At 36.9% G+C, this 20,605-nt stretch overlaps 1 protein-coding gene across 12 annotated transcripts in view; it reads left to right on the top strand.

Annotated features, from left to right (window-relative positions):
• Nucleotides 1-2,079: 2,079 nt before the first annotated feature.
• Nucleotides 2,080-20,605, top strand: part of zswim8 (zinc finger, SWIM-type containing 8) — a 54,160-nt gene continuing 35,634 nt past the window's right edge. For 8 of the 12 annotated variants that reach the window (XR_014029070.1, XR_014029071.1, XR_014029072.1 and 5 more), the window contains exons 1-7: nt 2,080-3,670; nt 5,532-5,564; nt 8,861-9,014; nt 10,203-10,297; nt 14,389-14,561; nt 19,482-19,589; nt 20,413-20,494. Coding sequence is in view for 9 of the 12 variants with exons in the window: in XM_081350996.1 (XP_081207122.1) it covers nt 3,493-3,670; nt 5,532-5,564; nt 8,861-9,014; nt 10,203-10,297; nt 14,389-14,561; nt 19,482-19,589; nt 20,413-20,494 (823 nt within the window). In the remaining 3 variants the exon portion in view is untranslated. The remainder of the gene's footprint in view (nt 3,671-5,531; nt 5,565-8,860; nt 9,015-10,202; nt 10,298-14,388; nt 14,562-19,481; nt 19,590-20,412; nt 20,495-20,605) is intronic. The other 4 variants (XM_081350998.1, XM_081350997.1, XM_081350994.1 and 1 more) reach the window with 1 other exon arrangement.

The raw sequence follows: 20,605 nt of genomic DNA, 5'->3' as shown, positions 1-20,605 counted from the left end.
TATTTATACATATAACATTATCCTAAAGCCCCTACCGAAGAGATGTAATAATATCAGTGAAATGAAGCGTTGGACTGTTAATCGGCTTGAAAAACTTTTGCATTTGTACAAAACAGGTGCTGTAAATACTATGATGTGGGTGGAAAACTATATTTCAATGCTTTTGTGAGTGAACGCAAAGTTTCTCGGGGGAACGCAATACTTTTGCAAAAGAACCCAAAAGTGTTCAGTGTATTGAAATATAATTATTCCTCCTATCTCTTTTTTTTCACCACCATGTCGCCTTAGGGGCTTTGTAGTATGTTGTAGGTAAAAATTACAATACAAAAGACTAATATTCAGGGCAACTGTCTTTTTTTCATATTTATTTCACATATGGTCAGAATCTGCAGCTGAAAAGTAAATGATGTCATCTGTTATCATTTTCTGTCAGTCATTATATTACATGGAAGTTGTGTTAAAGGGGCTTTAGTGATGTTGTTACATTTGCTTCCTGCAGTGTTCAGGTTTTTGTATTTATTTAACAAGGTATAGGCGTACAAATTCATTGTTTCTCAAGAATTGCTGAAATGGCAAAGCATACTTAAAGTACAATTCCAAGTCCATTCTGTTCAAATTATTTAGATGTTTTGTTTCTTGATACTTTATGAACAGTATGTTTTCCATCAATACCAAACAGAAACTTTGATGTAATTATGTAAAAATGTATAGGTGGTTATGCCAAATTTAGCCTCGTTTAAACCAGTTTAGCAAAACTGTGAATAGTCAAATGATTAGACACCAAATGTACCAAACATATTTTGATGCATGTCCTTCTCTGCACTTTATTTTCTTGTTCTGAGAATGATGATGGGAAAGCAAAAACAAGCAAATCAAAATGCATAGTGTAATGTTAAGGCATCATGATATTAATCATTTATCTTAAATTGTGTGTGTATTAAATATTTAAAATTTAACAAAAAATAAACATATGAAAGGGTTTTGAATATGTATTATTATTGTTAATGGTGAAATTAACTCTTTCACACCCTAATTATGTTGCAGGTACACAGCAATATGATCGTGCTTTATATCTGCTATGATAATGGATGAAATAAATGAGTCATTAAAATATTTATTATCAAAGTCTATTTCAATAAACATTGATTCTGCAACATCCAAATAAATATAGGTATATAAATGTGTTTCAGATTAAGTTGTTTTATCGATTAAAGTAAGTAGAAAAAAATGACTAAATAAGTAACAAAAACAAAAAAATATTCCAAAGAACAAACAGTACTTATAAATGGCTTCAAGAACAGAAATATACAGTTGGCAACCAGTTTTTTTTTATATTAATTCCAGCAGTTTTGCAGAAATATTGAGACCCAATGTCCATTACTTTAGACATCAAATAATAAAATCCTTTGCAATACAGGTAAATGCCCATTTTGATAGTATGTCACCTAATTTTAAAACAGTCAAACAATTACTTATTTCAAGATAAATAGAATCAGAATTTTTTATCTGTTACATCCTGCCATGCTTTATTCATTTTAAATAGCCTAAGCAGCCTAATTTTTGTATTAAAAAATTATAACAATAAAAAACATAAGTGGACTTATAGCATATTGTAAATTGTAATCATATTATCCTGCAATTTGGGTGGCACCAAATTCCAAAAAGTATGCTGGAATGGATACTGGCTCTGAAAATGATACAAATCCACTATTTGTGTGATACAAACACAGCAACATGAATTGTTGCATTGCTAAAAGAAGCTCTATCCAAGTCACTATCAAGCATTCGTTCATTGTTATTGAGGTATTTGATTTTGAATGTAAGCTCATGTCCTAAATCACACAGTCCAAGAATGACACAATCGGACCATGACAATCTGTTGCACAATATTCATTTGTTGATACTGAAGTATTAAGGTAAACCAAACAGTTGAAATGCATTATAAATGATTTATGATTTACTAAACTTACATACTAACGAACAAATAACTGCCATATAATTTATCATGCAATGCTAAATTCTGTAATGAGAGACTAGTGTTTGTCTGGCTTTAATGTGGAGCGGAAGTGCGGATCAGCTGATGCTGGAGAGCCATCTTCATCTTCCCGAGCCGAGCAGAGGAGAGGGGGACAGGACAGAAAGAACTGGGGGATCTCGACTCCAAATGGTCAGCTTTTAAAGGCATTTTGGATCCAGAGAGCGCTGGCTGCTTTGAAACGGAGGACTAGAAAAGAACCGGCCGGTGGCACATGTAGACAAGCGGATGACAAGCTTTTACACACAAAGGAGAAGACATATGAGGCAGCTAGAAGTGGCATAAAGACAAATGTGTTTTCCACAGATGGACGTCTGTCCCGGTCGAGAGGTCAAATCAGACTTTTAGTCGTCTGATTTTTTTTTTTAAACCCACGTTGAGGCAAAATGCTGAGATAAAAGCACTGGTCGGTCGTTTGTTTTGGGGTAATCAGTGGATCGACAAGACTCGGATTAGGGACCAAGGCTTTTGTGCCAAAACATTAAAACAGTGTTATTCCGTCTGATTATGTGTAGGGACATATAAGCACAGGTCGTGTCAGCGCTTATTTTGACAGTTTTTGAAGTGTTTGGGATTTCGGGTTAGCCGGAACGCTAGCAGGCTAATCGACTACCGTTAGCCTATCGGAGTTAGCAGAGCTACCTCGATCGAAATAAAAACAACCGTACCTGGGTTGTTTTTGGTTAACACAGGTTTACTACTGTGATATGGCCTTATTTAAGAGAAATATCCCTGCAGAGGGTCACTAGGTGTACTTGGGGACCTGTTTTTCTTCACCGCTCTCTTGTTTTGTTAGCCGTAGAGCTGTTGTGGGACTCGAGGCTCAGCTGATAGGACGAACAGAGGAGAGGGGGTTTAAATTAACATTTGAGTGAAAATAACTCCTGCTTGCTGAAACGGCCAGAACTCTGCTAACATGTTTACATGCAAGTGAGTCACTACAGTTTATGCTGTCAAATAACATGACTTGCTATGTAGTTTGAATACTACACTAAAGAGGGGCTTATTGATTTCAAAATCTTATTTCACAAGATTTAAACCTCAACAAAGGTCCAGTAATACATATCTGGAGTGTTCTGTCCTGTACGTACACACTTGACGATGTAAGACACCACTTATATAGGGGGGAAAGTCATAAGTATATAGGTTTATTAAATCTTTAGCTATGGGCTGTCACTTTTTTCAAGAACTAGACCCCTAAGCGTCTCCAGCAATTGGGGTCTAAAAGCATGGATTAACTCCACTTAACTGCACCGTAGTGATGTGCAAGTGCTCCATCTGACAAGCTAAATATAGCCTACATTTTTAAGAAACGCAGGCTTTTTTGAGGGGCTTCGCAGGGTGTTTGGGTTGAGTGTGAGTTTCCCCTCCCCCTGAGCGAGTGTCACTTTCTCAAAACAACAGAAGCTCAGAGGCACGTTCAGTTGGAGCTTTCAGGTCTCCACACAGCGGATGTGATGGAACTGATGTTCGCTGAGTGGGAAGACGGAGAGAGGTTCTCCTTTGAAGATTCGGACCGTTTTGAGGAGGACTCCCTGTGCTCATTCATATCAGAGGCGGAAAGCCTCTGCCAGAACTGGAGAGGATGGAGGAAACAGTCTGCCGGCCCAAATTCACCCACTGTGAAGATTAAAGGTAATGGAATATTGTATTTGTGTGCTGTGAAATGCTTTATGTGCTGCTGTCATTGTAACGTGAGCGCACTGTTCCTTGGCATGGCTGCACTTTTGACCTTAGGATGTGTTCTTAACTTATGGATAACACTGTCACGTGACCTGCATGTTCAGAACTAACAAATGAAACTACCTCCAAACATAGCCCTATTTGGAGAATATAAGAATACATTTTGTATATATTATAGTAAGTTTCCCCATCTTTGTGTTAAATTAATTTTTGAAGGGCAGTTATGGCCTTCTTTAAGCGTTGGCTTGTAACATGTTAAGCATCTTAAATATATGAATCAAATATATATACTGTTCTCTATGATAGGGTGCAGTGTGGTAAAATGCCCCACTGATATAATTTTATCTTTCATCTTATAGCATAGCAACTAAAGCCACTACACTACTTTCATAACACCTGTAGAACTACAGCACATTGTTTTGCATGCAGTGATGAAGTGATTTGTTGCAATGATTTTGCAAAGTGAGTCCATAGTGACTTTCAGACACTATGGAGATTTATTTGTGAAATATGCATGTAAAAATGTTTCTTTAAGATGCACATCATCTGTTTACAAATTATAGAGTAATACAGCAGTTTAAAAAATATATGTAAATATAAGATATTATTAAATACCCAAAGTGATTTTAATTAAGCAGCAAAAAAGATATATTTTGCTTAAGTTTTTAAACATTTTATTCACTAAATGTGTGTTGTTACAGCAATATTCAATGTGTTTTTTTTTTTCTGTTATAATTTCTTAAAAGGAGTCTTTAGATTTGTACTCTAGTAAAAAAAAAAAAAATCATGTATTTTTAATTTTCAATGTGAGTGAAATTTGACTTGAAGATCACAGGTGAGTGAAATGTCAGAGGACAATAGTAAACTTAAAGGGATAGTTCATCCAAAAATGAAAATTGTCATCATTTACTTACCCTCATGTTGTTCCAAACCTGTCGTTCATCTTCGTAACACAACTGAAGATTTTTTTTTTATGAAATCTGTGTCCTTTCTGTTTGTTCATTGACATCTATGCAACTACCATTTGGATGCTTCAAAACGTTCACAAAGAGATTGTAAACTAATCCATATGAATTGAGTGGTTTAGTCCAAATTTTCTGAAGAGACACGATCACTTTATATGATGAACAGATTTTATTTAGGTTTTTGTTCACATATAAACATTGATCTGCAAACTTAAACAGAATCTCAACTAACCTGCTTGATGCGGGAGAACAAACCACTTGCGGAAGCTCAAACGTGCTGCGTAACACGAGAATGAACCTCATTAGGACATTATAGCTTGAGCTTCCTTTACCATGTTAGATGTGTGCGTTGATGAATGTTTATATGTGAATAAAAATTAAATCTGTTTAGTGTATAAAGCAATTGTGTCTCTTCAGAAAATTTGGACTAAACCACTCAATTAATATAGATTAGTTTTACAATCTCTAAATGAACATTTTGAAGCGTCAAAGTGGTAGTTGTGTTGCATTCAATGGAGGGACAGAAATCTCTCAGAATTCATTAAAAATATATTTGAGTTCCAAAGATGAACAAAAGTCTTACAGTTTTGGAAAGACATGAGGGTGAGTAAATGACGACAGAATTTTCATTTTTGGTTCAACTTACCCTTTAAAAGGGATAGTTCCCCCCCAAAAATAAAAATGATGTAATTTGCTCATCCTGATGCCTTTCCAACCCTGTATGACTTAAGTTGTTTTGTGAACTAAAATAAGATATTTTCAAAAATGTCTTTTTCCCCATACCATGAAAGTCAGTGGGTTGTTTGAACCCCAACATTCTTCAAAATATCTTCTTTTGTGTTCCGCAGAAGAAAGTCATACAGGCTTGAAACAACATGAGGGTAAGTAAAAGATGACAATTTATATTTGGATGAACTGTCCCTTTATTATATTGACTAGAAAAAGCAATGTCCAATTGTTATGAATTTATGCATTACTTTTTTAGTTCTGGTTTAACTGTAAAAATGTTTTACAGTATCCATAGCTTTTTTTTTTTCTAGCAGTAAATCTAGATCTTTGATATTGCAGCACAACTGTGATGTGTTAAAATCATGTTTGAAACAAACAACTTTGAGTTGCATTTGGTCAGTCACTCTGTATTACTGCAAGTTCTTTAAACTGCTGAAACTCCATCCCACCAAACGCCCCATGCTGTGCATGTGTCCAGAGAGTTGTCAGTTGTGAAGGGAGAGATCTGTGCTGGTGCAGATCTGTGAGTGGAACATGTAACATTTGTCGGATAAGTTAAGGTTGTTTGGAAAGGAAGGCCTGTGTGGTGTTTAGATTGAGAGTGAGTGAGTGTTGTGGGGGGTTGGGTGGAGTTGAGCAGCAGAGGGCTGTAAAAAGATCTTTGTCTTGTGCAGGTCACTGCCTCAGAGCAGAGGATTGTGGTTAAACAAAAAAAGCCACATTTGATCAATCTGCATAATGCTGCTGATTTTGCACAGCCCAGTTTTAGACACCAAATCCACCCGTTTTTTTTTTTTATCATAATCTGTTCTAAAAGTAAATCAGAGGTATATCACGTGCCCGTTTTCTTGGCACTGGAACTGAGGGAACACAATCACTCAGACGTAGCTGTTTATATAGCACTCTGTGAGCTGGGTGTCTTTGTTCTCTGGTTGTTGGGCAGCAGGCGGTTGGGTTTGGAGCAGTGAGACGGCAGACGGCTCATGAGAGACTGCCTCACCTATTCACTGCCTCACAAAAGACAAAGCTGTCTCGTAGCCTGTGTTAACTCCTTTTCTGTTGGTCACCATGGTTAAGTCAGCCAAGATTGGCTATGAGTGTGCCACCTGATTCATTGGGATCTCGCTCACACTTATGCATATATTGTTGCTGAGCAGCTGTTTGTTGGCAGCACCTTTAATGACTCACCTGTCCCCTGTGAAGTTGTTGTCTCTATGACTCCCACTGTCTGTCTATAATGTATTCTTGTATCTACTTGTGGTCTGGGTAATTCATCTCCAAAGTAGTTTAGCGTTTCATCTTTTGGCGGTTGGTTTTAGATTATGTGGGTGGCTGGTAATGGCGTGGTTTGCTTCTATTTAACCATGACACGTTTCAGTGCTTTGCCTAACAGCCGAAACACCAGGTTGTAGGTAGACAGAGTAATGGTAAAATGTTAAGTTGCATGTTGTCAATAATAACATGGTCATACTTTGTGGAAATGGACAGTCCTGCTGATTTTCCTTCATGGGGAATCAGATAAATGATTCCTGTGTTAGAAGAACTTTGAAATTGAGGAGCTTGTTTCCTTTTTAGAATGCATTAGTTTATATTACTGTAAATAACTTGCATTGTAGACACACTATTGCCAGTTCACTACTTTTGCTCCGTAAACAAAAAAAGTTCCAAAAGTCAGTGTGGAAAAAAAGCATATTCAAACTGTTTTTTCATTGCAGAATGAATCTGAGCAAGTAATTGAATCTGTCAAATCTACTGATTCGTTCAAAAACACAAAGACTTTTTGGAATGAATTGGTTGAATGAATGATTCAATGATTTACTCATAGGCCCACAGTTGTGATATTTACACTTGTCTGCTCATCAAATATGTTCAGTATTTGGTTCAAGGGGGCATGAAGAAGTTTGGGTAGTGTGTGTAGAACCTTTGATGACCCAGTGGGACTTCACTTGTTTTGTTTTGTGAAGTTTCTTGAATGAATCAGTGTTTTTGAACAAATCGGTTTACTGAATGATTTGATGACTCACTCAAAAACATTTACTTTCTACATGTAACCAGAGTCACTGAAAAATCGATTAATGCACTTCATCTACAACTTATTTAGTGTTTTTATGTAGTAATAACTCTTTTATAAAAACAGTGAGACAGTTGAGGCTTTTGTACCATTTATACTAGTATAATCAGGTCTAAATGTTGTTTTTAGGCACAACATGCAGTGGAGTCACAATATATTATATTAAAAAATATGTGGCAGTTGTATAGTGACTGCAAACCAGTGCATTGTCTGTGTGAATGTAATGTGAGATGCGGCTCTAAGGTGACCGAGTACAGTGGATTACAGTGCCATTGCCTAAAGCTCTGTTATGATAATGACCTGATGTTGGTGTTCATTTCAAACAGATCTTGCTAATATCTTATGAGATAAGTATGTCACTACAGCCTTGCAGCTCAATATAAGAAAAGTTTTATGTGCTGCCTCTGAAACCTGTGTTTGAGTTCACTTTAGGCTGTAGGCACAGATATTCAGTTGCTCCTAAAGGAGTGTTTTTTTTTAGTCTGAGTATTTTTCATTATTAATGCCTGGCGACTCTTATCATTGTCTGGAGGAAATTAGTGACTTGAAACCAGGACCCTGCAGGATACTGGTTACCCCACCCCTTCTCAGCGGACAGCATTTAGTCCCTGTTGGCAGCTCTCCGGTTTTCTCTCCATTTAGCCTTGAGTGTATATGAACCGTCTGGTTTAGGAACAAAATAGGTTGCCTGAGGTCTTGAACCTCACTTCTCAGTCCTGTTCCCTCCATTTCAAAATGAGTCATTTGAACTGCAGCCATCTGTGTGACTATTGTGTGACTATTGTTCAACTATTCGACAGAGATGCCAAGTAGTTTTGATTGTTTAATGCAAAGTGGCTGTGACCGGAATGTAGTGATTTTATCAACCTACTGATCTAGCCGTCTCAAGGCCTGTTCAATGCCAACACGAATGTTCGGCATGATAATTTGGTCAGATTGGTCTGGTTCTGGGTTCATCCTCAGCTATTCACTGTCGCTTAGCAAAATATTATTTTCGTGAGCACCACCAAATCATAGCTTTACATAACAGCAACAGCTCTGCACGTGACCACACACAAAACAATTTGGTGTAGGATTTAGCCTACTTTGAAACTATTTTCACTCAGAAATTGCTAGTATATTTCGCAAATTATTACAAATAAATGGGAAGTAGCACCGAATTAAACATGTGTGGCTGTTTGTGTCGGTCTGAACAGACGCTTTGACAGCTGTTCTTTCAAATTAAAATGTTTATTGCACAGAACTTTCACACTGAATATTTGTCTGTGTGAACAGGCCTTCAGATTGCTGCTAAATAGCCATCGATGTCATTAATTCTTTGAGTATCTAGTTTATCTGAAGCAGAAACTGTAACTCAGATGTCACTTCCTTTCTTAGATGGACAAGTCATCCCTCTGGTGGAGCTGTCGGCCAAGCAGGTGGCATTCCATATTCCGTTTGAAGTGGTGGAAAAGGTCTATCCTCCCGTTCCTGAGCAGCTCCAATTGCGGATCGCCTACTGGAGCTTTCCAGAGAACGAAGAGGACATCAGGTAAAAGCCCACAGACCTTGGAACTGCTAATAAGCAGTATTAAACACTGGCCAGGCACTGCTTGGATTTAAATAGGCAAATAATTAAGAGTCTATGGAAATAACATCACAACATTTATTTCCATAAAGAGGTGCATACATTTTTGGTCTAGATCTTGCATTGACAATGCAAGAGTCATGTACTCTGTAAAGTCTGCTCTAACATATCCCAAATACTTTCAATGAATTTAAGGTCTGGGCTCAGAGATGCCAATTCATGTGTGATTCTTCATGCTCCCTCCAAACCAATCTTTCACAATTTGAGCCTGATGAGTCTTGGCTTTGTCATCCTGGAATATGGCCATGATGCGTCTTCCTACATGGTTGTTTAAGAAATGAAAAGCTAAACACTCCATCAATTAGGGTTAGAAGAACTGTTGCCAAACATATAACTAGCTAAAACATAATATTCACTGCAATAATGATCCAGTCATAGACTCTTAAGCATTTGCCTATTTAAAGGGTAAGTTCACCCAAAAATGAAAATTCTGTCAGTAATTACTCATCCTCATGTTGTTCCAACCCCTTAAGACTTTCATTCATCTTCGGAACACAAATTAAGATATTTTTGATTAAATCTGAGAGCTGGATTACTCCTCCATAGGCTTCTATGGGATCGAAACTTGCCGGCCCAGAAAAGTTAGTAAAGACATCGTTAGACAACGAGAATACTTTCTGTGCACAAAAAAAACAAATTAATGAATAGTTGAATAAAGTTGTTATTTTTGTTTTGTTTTTGCGCACAAAAAGTATTCTCGTCGCTTGATAAACTTATGGTTGAGCCACTGTAGTCACTTGGACTATTTTAAACATTGTCTTTACTAACTTTTCTGGACCAGCAAGTTTCCATCCCATAGAAGCCTATGGAGGAGTGAGACAGCTCTCAGATTTAATCAAAAATATGTTAATTTGTGTTCCGAAGATGAACAAAAGTCTTACGGGGTTGGGTGAGTAATTACTGACAGAAGTTTTATTTTTGGGTGAACTAACCCTTTAAAAAAGCAACTTTTTTTTTGGCCGGGCAGTGTATTATTTTAAATACTTGTGCTTTACGTTTATGCTTAACCAGATTACCAGAATGCCTATTAAGACATAGAGTATGACCTGCTGAATGCTCAGTTTAATTTCCTTCTCCTTTCTGTTTGTGCAGATTATACTCTTGTTTGGCCAATGGCAGCCCTGATGAGTTTCAGCGTGGTGAGCAGCTCTATAGAGTGAGAGCTGTTAAAGACCCTCTGCAGATAGGTGAGAAATCAAAGACATTTAAGTATTTATTGTGTCATGAGTGTGGTGGGTTTTTGACCAAAATATTCGGAAAGTCCCTTTTGGTGAATTGCTTTGCTGCACTGAACAATTCTCACATAAATCTGAATTAGGGATGTAAACGGTTAATCGATTATCGATTAATTGTCGACAAGAATTTACTCGATTAAATAAAATTATTGTCGGTTAATTGAACATTGCGAACGTGCACGAGATTCTCGCGGGCGGCGAGAGACCCGACACAAACTTGAGGCGGCAAAAAAGAAACCAAACATGAGGCGGTCAAAACGGAGGGGAATGTGGGAGCATTTCAGAAACAGAGCTGCCAGCCCTCACGCATCACACCACACATCCATTATCTCATGCACAGAAAAATCGCGAAGCTAGACAGAGGCGGGGTGCGTTTCCCGAAAGCATCGTTGGCCAACTATGGTCGCAAGTTCATCGCAATGTCCACTGAACTCTATTGGTAACGACGGAACTTGCGACCATAGTTGGCCAACGATGCCTTCGGGAAACGCACCCCAGGTTAGCTATGATATATAAAAACTCAGCTCTCAGATTCTGTCAATTTTATTACGAAATTCAAACAATAAATACCGTTTTGGCGCTTGTAAATGTTATGTGACAGATCCCATAGCGCACGTGAACCGATCATCTCAAACGCTACTAGCTAATAGTAAAAAAATAACACGAACACTGTTGAAAGATACAGTACAACTTACCGAAATGTATATTTCTCATACATAATATCGATCAATCAGTGTTTTTCATCAGCGTGAATAGGTCAATAACATAGCTGGAGAACAATTATCTCACATTTACCTCAGGAAAGCCATTTAATGAACATAATATAGGCTATAGCACGTAGTTGGCAAGAAAAGAAATAGCTATAGAGAGTATTTTGCTAAATATGTGTTCTATATTACATATTTATTATATTTTTACTTGTATCATTAAATAAAGTTATTATAATAAAAAACGCATCATATTTAATTATTTTTAACCTTAAATAATAGCTTCTACCAGCTGATAGGGCTTTCTGTATGTTTACAGCATTAGGTGAGTTGTTTTTTTTTCTTGAGAAAAATTAATGTCTATCTTGTGTAGCCTACCTAATATTTATCCAAACGAGTCAATATTAAATAAAATCACAATACTGGTAATTGAATTGAAATAATAAAAAAGCGTAGCTTACCAGAAATTGTACCATGTAAACATTGTAACATGTTGTCACTAAACCTAATAAAATTCAGTTTAGTTACTAAAATGTTAGTGACAATCACAATACACTTATTGTGATGCAATTTTTTTTTACAATTATTTTTAAATTTTTTTTATGTATTTTAATTTTCTGTGCATAATTTATTTTGTTAAACTACATAAATTCCATTATCTGTACCGTATCCCAACTGTTACAATAAAACATCAGTTGAGCAATATAACATGCATTTTTATTCAGTATAAGCAATATTTTGCTTTTTATGTTAAAGACACTATTGATACCGTGAGAAATTTACATTCTCAGGAAAATAGCCGCTTATCAATTAATCGTTAATCGATCGATAAGGTCAATCAACTAATGATTAATGAATTAATCGATAATTTGCATCCCTAATCTGAATTGTTTTTTTATAGGATATAAATCTTAAAATCGCACCCTAAATAAGCCATACTTGTGTTTAGAGTCACATATGACTGAGTGTATGTGTAAGTGGTTTAAGCTCAGGCTGTGTGAATGAACGCTGTTGTTGGAGGAGGTGGGCCATACAGCAGGAGAGGGAAATCATGATGCAGCTGGCCCAAGCCTGACCTAGCCTTTGCACACGCACACACCCTTCAGGGCTCTGCCTGTGTGCCGATTCACAGTGTTTAGACTGCCCGTAGAATTCAAGGTTAGAAATGTGTAATTAATGAGTCAGATACTTCCAGGTAAGTTGTGTCGGTAACACTTTATAATAAGGTTTCATTAGTTAATGTATTAACTAACATGAACTAACAATGAATAAACATATGTTACAGTATTTATAAATCTTTGTTAAAGTTAGTTAATAAAAATACAGTCAATGTTAAGGCCCTTTCACACTGGACGCGATTTTTACGCACAAATAATTCGCGCGATGGTTTTATTTTTTGATCAGCTGTTTGTGTAATGAGTGCTTTCACACCGAGCGCGAATGTGCTGCGGCGAAAAAACGATTTTTTTTTTTTGTGGCGACAGAAAAGACTTCAGCCAATCATATACTACAAGGACAATGATTGTGTGGCGTAGCATTGCCAACCAACTCGGTTATCACGACTGAGTATGTTGTGTGATAGTTTTAGTTGTTGTATAGTCCTGTGCTGTGTAGGTTAGCAGGCTAAACTACATTTGGGATAGAAAGCTAATCATCAAAGATAGAGATAGAGAGTGAGACAGTGTTTACGCGGCTCATGTGATGGATTTTGACGCAAACTATTCGCACACGAACTATTCGCTTTTTCGTTAAACATCTGGTGTGAAAGGGCCTTTAGTTCACAGTGCATTTAACTAATGTTAACAAACAAACCTTTTGATTTTAATAATTTATTAGTAAATGTTGACATTATAAATAATTTTGATTAATAAATGCTGTTGAAGTCTTGCTCATTCTCATTTCATGTTAACTAATGAAACCTTATTTTAAAGTGTTACCAATGTGTCAGTAGCTCTAATAGTAAATAGTGATCTTGCTGTTTAAACATCGTAACTTTCTAGAGGGAAAAATTTGCTTGTTCTTCAGAAGCATACTCTAAGTTTTTGGTTGCATTTTGACCCCTCAGTGTGTTTGGTTCTTCTGGTTTATGTGAGTTTCGCTCACTGCTTTTTTGTTTACAGTGTAGTAGCAGATGCAGATTGTTAGGGGGATTTATTATCAATTATATGATTCTGAAAAGACCATAAAAAAAATCCTCCTCTAGCTGCCCTGGCCAATCAGTGACAACCCACCACACTGACCTCCTAACTGCCCGTCAAGGCCAAATCAAACGTTTTCAGTCACTCCACCAGAGTGGAGCCAGAGTGGTCTGACAGAGAACAGCTGCACCTAAAAGGGAAGTGCTTCCAAAACTCTTCCCATTGCACTGTGTTTAACCTCATAGTGAGAATACAGTGCTAAAAAGACTATAACCTTCAGCCTTTTCATGTCATGCCCAAACTTCTTGGTTGTTACAGACCTATTAGTCTATTCAACAAACATTGCTGCGTTGCCCACTGGGATATCACATAGACCCTTTCAGTCACTTAATTTGTGGTTCATTTGAGGTAAATTATCAGTTTAATTAGAGATTAAGTTTACCATGACTGTAACAATATCACTAATACTAACATTATATTCTTTAATGTCGTGTAACTGATGACAACCTAGTGACATTTGCAATTATGATGTGCTTATTGGTCCAGCCAGTTGTTCTCTTAATTAAAGAAAAACCCCGTTTTATACAAAGTTTTTTTACGAAACCTTTGGGCCTTTTGTTTTATCAGGGACAGCTGACAGGAGAATGTGGGTCATGAATAAAGGAATAGAGGGGTACTTTTGGCACCGACAGGTAGACTGAAAGAAAAAAAGAGGCAGTGTAGTAGAATTGGCTTGAGGAGGCCCGTTGAATTTGGAACAGGAGCTATAAGCTGAAACCACCCACTACCCCCACCTCTGCTCTTACTGGCCAGAGGAGTGCTGGCCGCTGTCCAGTGGTAAAAGCTTTCGGCCAACCCCCTGCACTCGACTCTCCACACACACTCCATGCACATTTCTCTCTTTCCATCTCAGATGTCTTTCATTTCCTGTATGGTGTGTGTACAGTTAAATTGCTGTTTTATCATTCAGTCTTACAGTCACCAAACTCCCTCAGCCTTTTAAACATTGTTTCCCAGTTTTTCTTTAAATACCTCCTTGCATCAGGTGCAAATATGATGTTTTCACAAGTTTTCATATTCAACAGAATTGTACAACTAATAACACCTTCATTTTTATCCAGAGTGTGAGGAGAATGTGAACTAGTTTTGTGTTGAAATGTGTTACCAAAGACTGACATGCTTTTGTTCCCTTAAACAGGTTTCCACCTCAGTGCCACAGTAGTGTCGCCCCAGGCCGGCCAATCAAAAGGAGCCTACAATGTGGCTGTAATGTTTGACCGCTGCCGCATCACTTCCTGCAGCTGCACCTGTGGAGCAGGAGCCAAATGGTGTGCCCACGTTGTGGCCCTCTGCCTCTTCAGAATTCACAATGTAAGAGTTTGTAGGTACACACATTGTCCTCTCGCTTGGGATACATAGTATAACTGAGTTTTTTTTTGTTTGTTTTTTGGATATTTAATTGTGCAATCTTTATTTCACCTATTTTTACACATCAATAATGCTAATGCTCACTCAAAGTTAGTATTTAAAAACACTTATTTAATATCAATGTTAAATGTCATTTTCAGCAAATCTGAAAAGTTATATACTGTATATCGTCGCTGTTGGGCAGAAATCTTGTTTCTCCAAAAACGCTACTTTTTAGGAAATGGAAAAAATGCTATTTTTTTAAATAAGCACTGCATTGTCAGAGCTGATATTGTGGCTTTATATATGGTCTGACACTTGCATGTGTCTTTGTTATATTTACATTTTACCAAAATAAAGCTTAAATTGTGTTACAAGGTTTTTGACCAGAGAATTTCGAAGAATTTTGCTCATACGTTTTTTTGTCTGTCATTAGAACGATTAAATCTGAGGCAGTAAGTGTATCAAATTTTTTTTCCATCAACTTACAGGTTAGTAAGTTTACTGTTGCTATGTGGGTGCTCAGTTCTTTCTGTCATTTGGCCAAAATCTCTTGTTTTTAAAGTGCTTTGCATAGTACTATAATTTGACAACAAATGCTAGCCTAAGACACTCTTCTCTGCTCCTCAAATACATAAAACACTAGCGTGCGTCTGTCTGTCCATATATATATATATATATATATATATATATATATATATATATATATATATATATATATATGTGTATATATATATATATACACACCCGTATATGTATATATATATATATATACACACCCGTATATGTATATATATATATTATAATTTCTTAAGTAAAGAAAATGCTGTACTTTTTCAAAAGAACCAGTTCTTTATTTCTCTTTGCATTGCAAGCAAGCAGAGAAAACGGCATACGGCACTTTATTCACGATAGAGGCTGGTGGAGTTTTGAGGTTTGACCAACAGTTTGAGGATCCAATAGAGTTATGAGGTTTAGTCTCAAGGTCTTTTTAACTTTTCATTGGTTAAATATTTGCAAAACCCAGAAAGGGTGACAAAGTAATGATTGGTGAAAAAATAATAATGAAGTGACAAGATATGGATATACAAGGTTTCCGCCCCAACACCGATATTTGTTTTCCGTATTTCACTTTTTTTCTTTTTCTTTTTTTTTTTTTTTTTTAAGTAAAGTGCAATTACTGAGATTACCTTTTGTTTAGGCTGGAATTTGATCTAGGGTGAAATACAGAGCTTAAAAGAGAAGTATATTTTAATGTGTCTGTTTATGAACACTGCAACTCCATATGTAGCATAGTTAAGATTGTCCCTTAAGGTTCGAAGAAATTATTGCATTAAAAGAAAACAAGCTACTTAAGGCAACAGTTCTCATTGTCTCAAAATGACATATACACAGGAATTCAGATAGACGTATCTGTGGGGAAGATTTCACTTACAGCACATACACAAACTTTCTCTAGGTTTCTATCTGTGCGGAGTGACCGTGGGCGTGAGAGCACTGAGAAGCTTTTGATTAGGTTTGATGCCTCCCTGTGGAGTCAGGAGGGTGGAGGGAAGGATCTGCACTGCTGTGATATCCCACCCCCCTTAGGAGGCCCTGCCACAGTCAGATAGACCTGGCGGCCCGGGCCGTGGGTGGCGTTTAGCATTTGCATGTGGGCTTTGTCTTCAGTTTGCTGCCTTAGGGGGAAATTATAACAAACTTATTTTGCATAAGCTTTTCTCGCATGGTGTGGTTGTGTTGTACATATCAAATACACAGTTCCCCTGTTTAGTTTCTTATTGCTGTCGCTAGATATCCATTGTGTTTATTTGAATTTCATATTGTAATATTGGAAAAGTGAAGGGAAATGGAGGAGAATTAAACTCTTTAGGTAGCCTAGTTTTTGCAACATGACACTTGCCCATGTTTGTAGGTTAGGTGTATCTTATCTTAAACCGTTTCTTGGCAGAAAGCTTTGATAGTGTTTAATTTGAATGCATTTACCATCATTGTGCATTCCTGCGCGTTTCAAACAGCTTTAGCTTCTATTATGCTATTGTGAGTTGAATAAACATTATATTCTTAGTTCTGCTATGATATGAGACCATTTATCAGCCACACAGGAATTTCAGTAAATCATTGACACTTAAGACTTGATATCTTGCTGCAGATTCCCTTCATTTGCCTCTTTGCGTGTTGAGGCCGGTGTTTGATGAGGTTACCTATCACTTTCTCACATCACAGCCTGCAGCCTGAAGTTCAAATGCTTCAGGCTTGACATTTAGCCCACCTACTCGACATCTCAAAGATTGTCACAAAGTATAATGCATCCCTGCAGACTTTTTCTATATCCTAAACAGAACATGACATCAAGAAAGATACAGACTCAAACAGTCATTGATACTACTGGATTATGATATTGTACATAGAGAAGCTAGAGAGGCATGCACCAGTGATAAACTTTGTGTGTCAGTCATTAGACCTCTCATTCTGCATCATCGCTGTGCCCTTTAACTATTTGAGTGGGCTTATGTGTTTTTTTCCCATGTAGTTAGCTGTCAGACTGTCCTCACAGCTCAAATTGCATCAATACATCTCCTCACCATACTAATTATGCTGGTTGCAACTAGGATTAAAAAACATTTCAACTGACCTGATTTGAAAACATTACAAAGGGTCCTAATCTTGACCAAAATGAGCATAATTTTCCCTAAACTGCTTTGGAATAGTAACCACCAGGGTAATTATGTGGTAACCTTTTGCTTGAATTTTGTCTTTTAGCCAGTTTTCGTGACTTTTCACATTTGCAATTAACTTAGTTGAATTTTGCAATAACCCAAAGCCATTTACAAATTTGCAGTACCTGAATTTGAAAAGTAAATGGCCATAATAGTCAGATTGAATGGGGGGTTTGGGATCTGCAGAAGAGGTTGATAGGTGGTCCCTGAAAAAAAGTTTACAGAATTAATTTGCCAAATTTGAAGTTGTTTTAGTTTCCTTGGTCTTTCTGTACAGCTGTTTAAAGTCAATATTCATTGCTGCGCACATACAGTACAATAAATTAAAGAAATGCTTTATATTTTAATATTTGTATTTATTCAATGTGTAACACTTTACAATAAGGTTCATTAGTTAACTACATTAGTTAGCATGAACTAATTAACTGCACTTACACAGCATTTATTAATCTTTGTTCATGTTAATTTCAACATTTACTAATACTTTATTAAAATCTTGTTAACATTAGTTAATGCACTGTGAAATAACATGAACAAACAATGAACGGCTTTATTTGTATCATCTAATGGTAACAAAGATGAACAAATACAGTAACAAATGTATTGCTCATGGTTAGTTCATGTTAGTTAATACATTAACTAATGGTAACTAATGAACCTTATTGTAAAGTGTTACCATTCAATGTAACATTTATTTACTTTGGCTTTAGTACAATAAATAATATATAGCATTATACACACACAGTAGTTAACATATGAAGTGGATAAAAAAGTTTATCAAAGTTGTCCTAAGACAAAACGGGTATTGTTCAAAATTCATGTATAACTTTGATGAAAGGTTTTGATCCACTTCAAATGTTTATATATATATTGAAGTGAAGATTCTGTCATTTACTCACCTTATATTGTTACACACCTGTATGAGTGTCTGTCTTCTGCTGAAGACAAAATAATATATTTTGAAGAATGTTGGCAACAGACAGTTGACGGAAAAATACTATGGAAGTTAATGGCTACCGTCAATTTTGGTTACCAACATTCTTCAAAATATCTTCTTTATAGTTCAACTGAAGCATGCAACTCATACAGGTTTGGAACAACATAAGGGTGAGTAAATGATAGAATTTTCTTTTTTGGGTAAACTATCCCTTTAATAACAATAAAAAACATAAAGCTGCCTTTTATTTACATTTTATCCATTTGGCAGGTGCATTTGTCCAAAGTAACTGAAATTACATTTAAGTTATACATAATTTTTTTTTAATTGATGCATTCCCTGGGATAAACCCATATTGCTAGAGTTACTAGTGCCATGATCTACTGTTTGAGCTACAGGAAGGCGTTAAAAAGGCCTTATGTTTAGGTTAATTTTAACTATTGTAACTTAAGTGTCTTTCTCACACTTAACAAATAGGTTTTAATGATTAAAATATATATCCATTTTATATTTTAGGAGGGATGGGGCTCCCTCATAAAAATATCATAATAATGAGGATCCTTGGAATCAAGACGATTGAAAACCCCCTAAGTTAGAATACATATTGTGTGAAATGTCTGCAGAAGGGTCAGTCTGATATTGTGTGTAGAAGAATGTGGTCTCCCATAGTTAGACTCTCAGCCATGTGGCTAATCCAGCACTCAGTCATACTGGGGCGTGTTGTCCAGGAATCCTAAACATTTCCGTCCTCCTTATCCTCCTCAGTTTAGTTCTCCAGGTCTGTCCTTCATCCATCCTCCTCTCTCCCCATCCTCCATCTCCCAGACACAGCCAACACATTTCACTCCAGTAGTTCACAATGCTTCCCCCACGGGACACTCTGCATTCTCTTTAATAATCTCACTATGAGCCAAAGAGAGAATTAGCTCTGATCGGCTCAAAGCATGTCTATCTGGAGCTCATATATTATGTATGGGTCAATTGCAAATGAGGGGTACTCCAGCATGTGTGTCCACCATGAGCAGAAGGGAGTACCAGGTGATGGCACACTGGGACATCCACCTGAAGGCATCAAAGCCTCCAGATACATTAGAAATGCACAGAGTGTTTGCTAATGAGCAGCCTGCTCCTGGCTTAGTTTGCACTAGTGAGTAGGTTAAAGCACTGAAGCTTAATTTCAGTTATGTCTGCCAGCTTCACTTATCAGTGACTTGTGTTTGGCCATAGGCTTCTGCTGTATGTCTTCGAGCACCTGTGTCAGAGTCCCTGTCCAGGTTACAACGGGATCAACTCCAGAAGTTTGCACAATACCTCATCAGTGAACTCCCACAGCAGGTGAGGCATGCGTTTTTTTATTTGTTCTTAGAAATTGACATGGTCTGGTTGCCCATGGTTTCTCTGAGCTTTAAAGTGTCTTTGCACAGTTTTAAATAACTGTGATGAAGTGCACACAGTGGCCTCATTGTCCATATTGGGGTGTGACTGCTCAGATTTATTACAGCTCGGTTTGTATCATGGTTCTGTGTTCATGACTTTGGTGTGGTTCTGTAAATACTTGGTACAGAATGAGTCAGAAAACAGTTACCAATAATGTTTATGTGGTAAATGCTAATGTTTTATTGTTTTATACTATGTATTATGTCATCATAATCTAATATTGTTACTTGTAGTGTTGTCAAAAGTACCTTGTGCATTGTGTTCACGAGCTCATCAAATATGTCTGTGATTGGCGGCTACAACGATCAGCGCTTCAAAAACATGTTGTAAATATACATCAATGACGCTCTTCTGCGAGCGCTTGCACAGATACACACGCGAGCGTTTCAAGACACTTTCAAACACTTCCGTGAGCTCTCAAACGCTCCCGTGCGTTTATCATTGTAGCCAATCACAGACATATCCGATGAGCGGGTGAACACAATGGCCAATCAAAGGTGTTTATGATTCTGCTAAACAGCGCTCAGTGTCACATTTTTTTAATTTCAGTTCTGACTTGGTACCGAAGTCGGTACTTTTGATAACATTATATTAAACACAATTTAAAAAAAAAAATAAAAAATTATTGCTTAAATATTAATAAACCTTTGTCAGATAATTTCTCATCTGATGTTTAAATTAATTTCTGGCTTTATTGTGATTCGCTCTTTTGTATCTGCAGATCTTGCCGACAGCTCAGCGTCTTTTGGATGAGCTTCTTTCCTCCCAGTCTACCGCTATTAACACTGTGTGTGGAGCCCCGGGTATGCTCTGACCTACAAACCACAATTCATGAATTTCTAAATGTCTAATTTTCTGTGAAGATATGCAGAGCTTGTATATCCTCATTTTTCTTTTCTAACGATTGGTTCAAC

The sequence above is a fragment of the Scardinius erythrophthalmus genome (genome assembly GCF_964197995.2).
Source record: "Scardinius erythrophthalmus genome assembly, chromosome: 21".
NCBI classification, from domain to species: Eukaryota; Metazoa; Chordata; class Actinopteri; order Cypriniformes; family Leuciscidae; genus Scardinius; species Scardinius erythrophthalmus.
Note: the sequence above shows the minus strand (reverse complement) of the source record. Positions and strands in the feature narration are given on the sequence as shown.